The sequence below is a fragment of the Tupaia chinensis genome, unplaced genomic scaffold, assembly GCF_000334495.1.
Source record: "Tupaia chinensis unplaced genomic scaffold, TupChi_1.0 Scaffold000046_3, whole genome shotgun sequence".
NCBI classification, from domain to species: Eukaryota; Metazoa; Chordata; class Mammalia; order Scandentia; family Tupaiidae; genus Tupaia; species Tupaia belangeri.
Genome location: NW_006159504.1, coordinates 5,834,995 through 5,836,676, shown reverse-complemented (window position 1 = coordinate 5,836,676; position 1,682 = coordinate 5,834,995). Strand labels below are relative to the sequence as shown.

The 1,682-nt window shown below is 43.0% G+C and overlaps 1 protein-coding gene across 1 annotated transcript in view; it reads right to left on the bottom strand.

Moving 5' to 3' along the window:
• TCEA1 (transcription elongation factor A1) overlaps positions 1 to 1,682 on the bottom strand; it is a gene marked incomplete in the record, with an annotated part of 35,440 nt that overhangs the window by 11,454 nt on the left and 22,304 nt on the right. The window contains 2 exon segments of the mRNA XM_027773796.1: positions 533 to 589; positions 1,649 to 1,682. Coding sequence (XP_027629597.1) covers positions 533 to 589; positions 1,649 to 1,682 — 91 coding nt within the window.

Genomic DNA, 1,682 nt, shown 5'->3' with positions numbered 1-1,682 from the left:
AGGAAGCTGGTGCAGCAGGTTCTACGCCACAGAAGGAGAGACCGTAGCAGCTGCGCCCCAGAGGTGCTCCCTTCCAAATAAGGCCATTTCCTCAAACCAGGACAGTCCCACCATGACGCACTGTCACCTAGATGTTCCCTGCCCCAGAGCCCTGCCCACGGTGTCCAGCTAGAACAGTTCCCTCTGGGACAATGAGCTCAGAGCAGTGCGTGCTCTGTTGAGGTCCCCCTGCAAAGTCTTCACATCACATTCACATTGTATCAGATTCCATGCCCTTTGGCACAATTTAAATGTAGATTAGCTACATTCTCTATCTACAATGCAGAAAGCTGAAATGCCATCAACATGCGTTTTACTTTTAACTGAAAGGGAAAAGAAGAATACAAGGACATGGATACTCCTCTTCTTTCCAATCAAAATATAATCAAGACAGAAATAAAGAATAAAATTTTGAATTCTACACAAGAAGAAAATATTGTAATTAACCTAACCAACTACTTAAAACAATTATGAATATACATATAAAGGATATCTTCCTCAATCTGAGATCCTAGTTCTTCTTCATCCGCTCCAATTGCAATGTAGTCATCTAAAAACAGGCATAAAGAATTGCCACGTTATTGTAACATACTCAAAAGGAAATTCCAATAAGGGTAATTAAAATGCATTCCTAATTCTTTGACCCCAGGTGCCTTATATAACAAATCCTTTTAGTTTCGTTTCATCAGAACCTGGTCTCTACTACCCACTAGCCTCCTCTTCTGGGATTCACCTACTCTCCAGTGCTCCTGCATTGACGGCTCCTTATCCCTCAGGATGGGGAAGTAATTGATCTCTAGGCCATTCCTCATTTCACAACTCCATACATGCTGTTGCTCCCGCAGAGAGTAGACAAAGTTACAGAAAGAACTGTCTTGTCTCTTGTGACTCGGGTTTCAACGCAAAACCATTCATTTCATCTGCCAATCACATATACGGACACACTCAGAAGACTCCTATACAAATATTCGAAGGGATAAAAGGAAATAAAAAGAAACTAGGAAGAATAAGAAAATAAAAATATGAAGAGACAGTAAAGAAATCAACATAGAAAGGGCAAAGTAAGGAGGAAATAAGGCAAAGAAACTAAGGCTCAGGATAAAAAGGACGACTTTAAATAAGAGAAATATTCCTGTACTGAAAACTTCAGGACCAAAATGTTGCATGTTAAATGAGGTATCTTCAAATTAAATTAAGCTCCCCTATATAAATCAAGATCGCCTTTCCACTTAAAAACGAAAGCCGAAAACGGACTACGAATACAACGCGTGTGTTCTCCGCACCACGCCGACAGTGAGCGACGCTGCATTGCTCACTCTCAGTCTGGAACGGAGTACCCAGTTCACAGACTAAGTGCAGGGAAACGGAAGAGGTGGGGAGAGGTTTCGATCATTATGAATCAGGGAAAACAGCCACATATTTGAAGGAAATATTTCTTAGATGCCTGCGTCCCTACTCCTCTCCCAATTCAGGACTATCAGGAACGGATTCTCCCCGAGCTAAGCGGTGGGGGCAGCTGTCAACAAGGCAGCGTGAGTAAGCCAGCGACACGGAGTGGAGAAGACAGTGACCAAAGGGCTGAGAAACGTGGCGACACACATGCACTTACCTCCTGTTCTGAGAGCTGCAGCAAGCATTTCCCT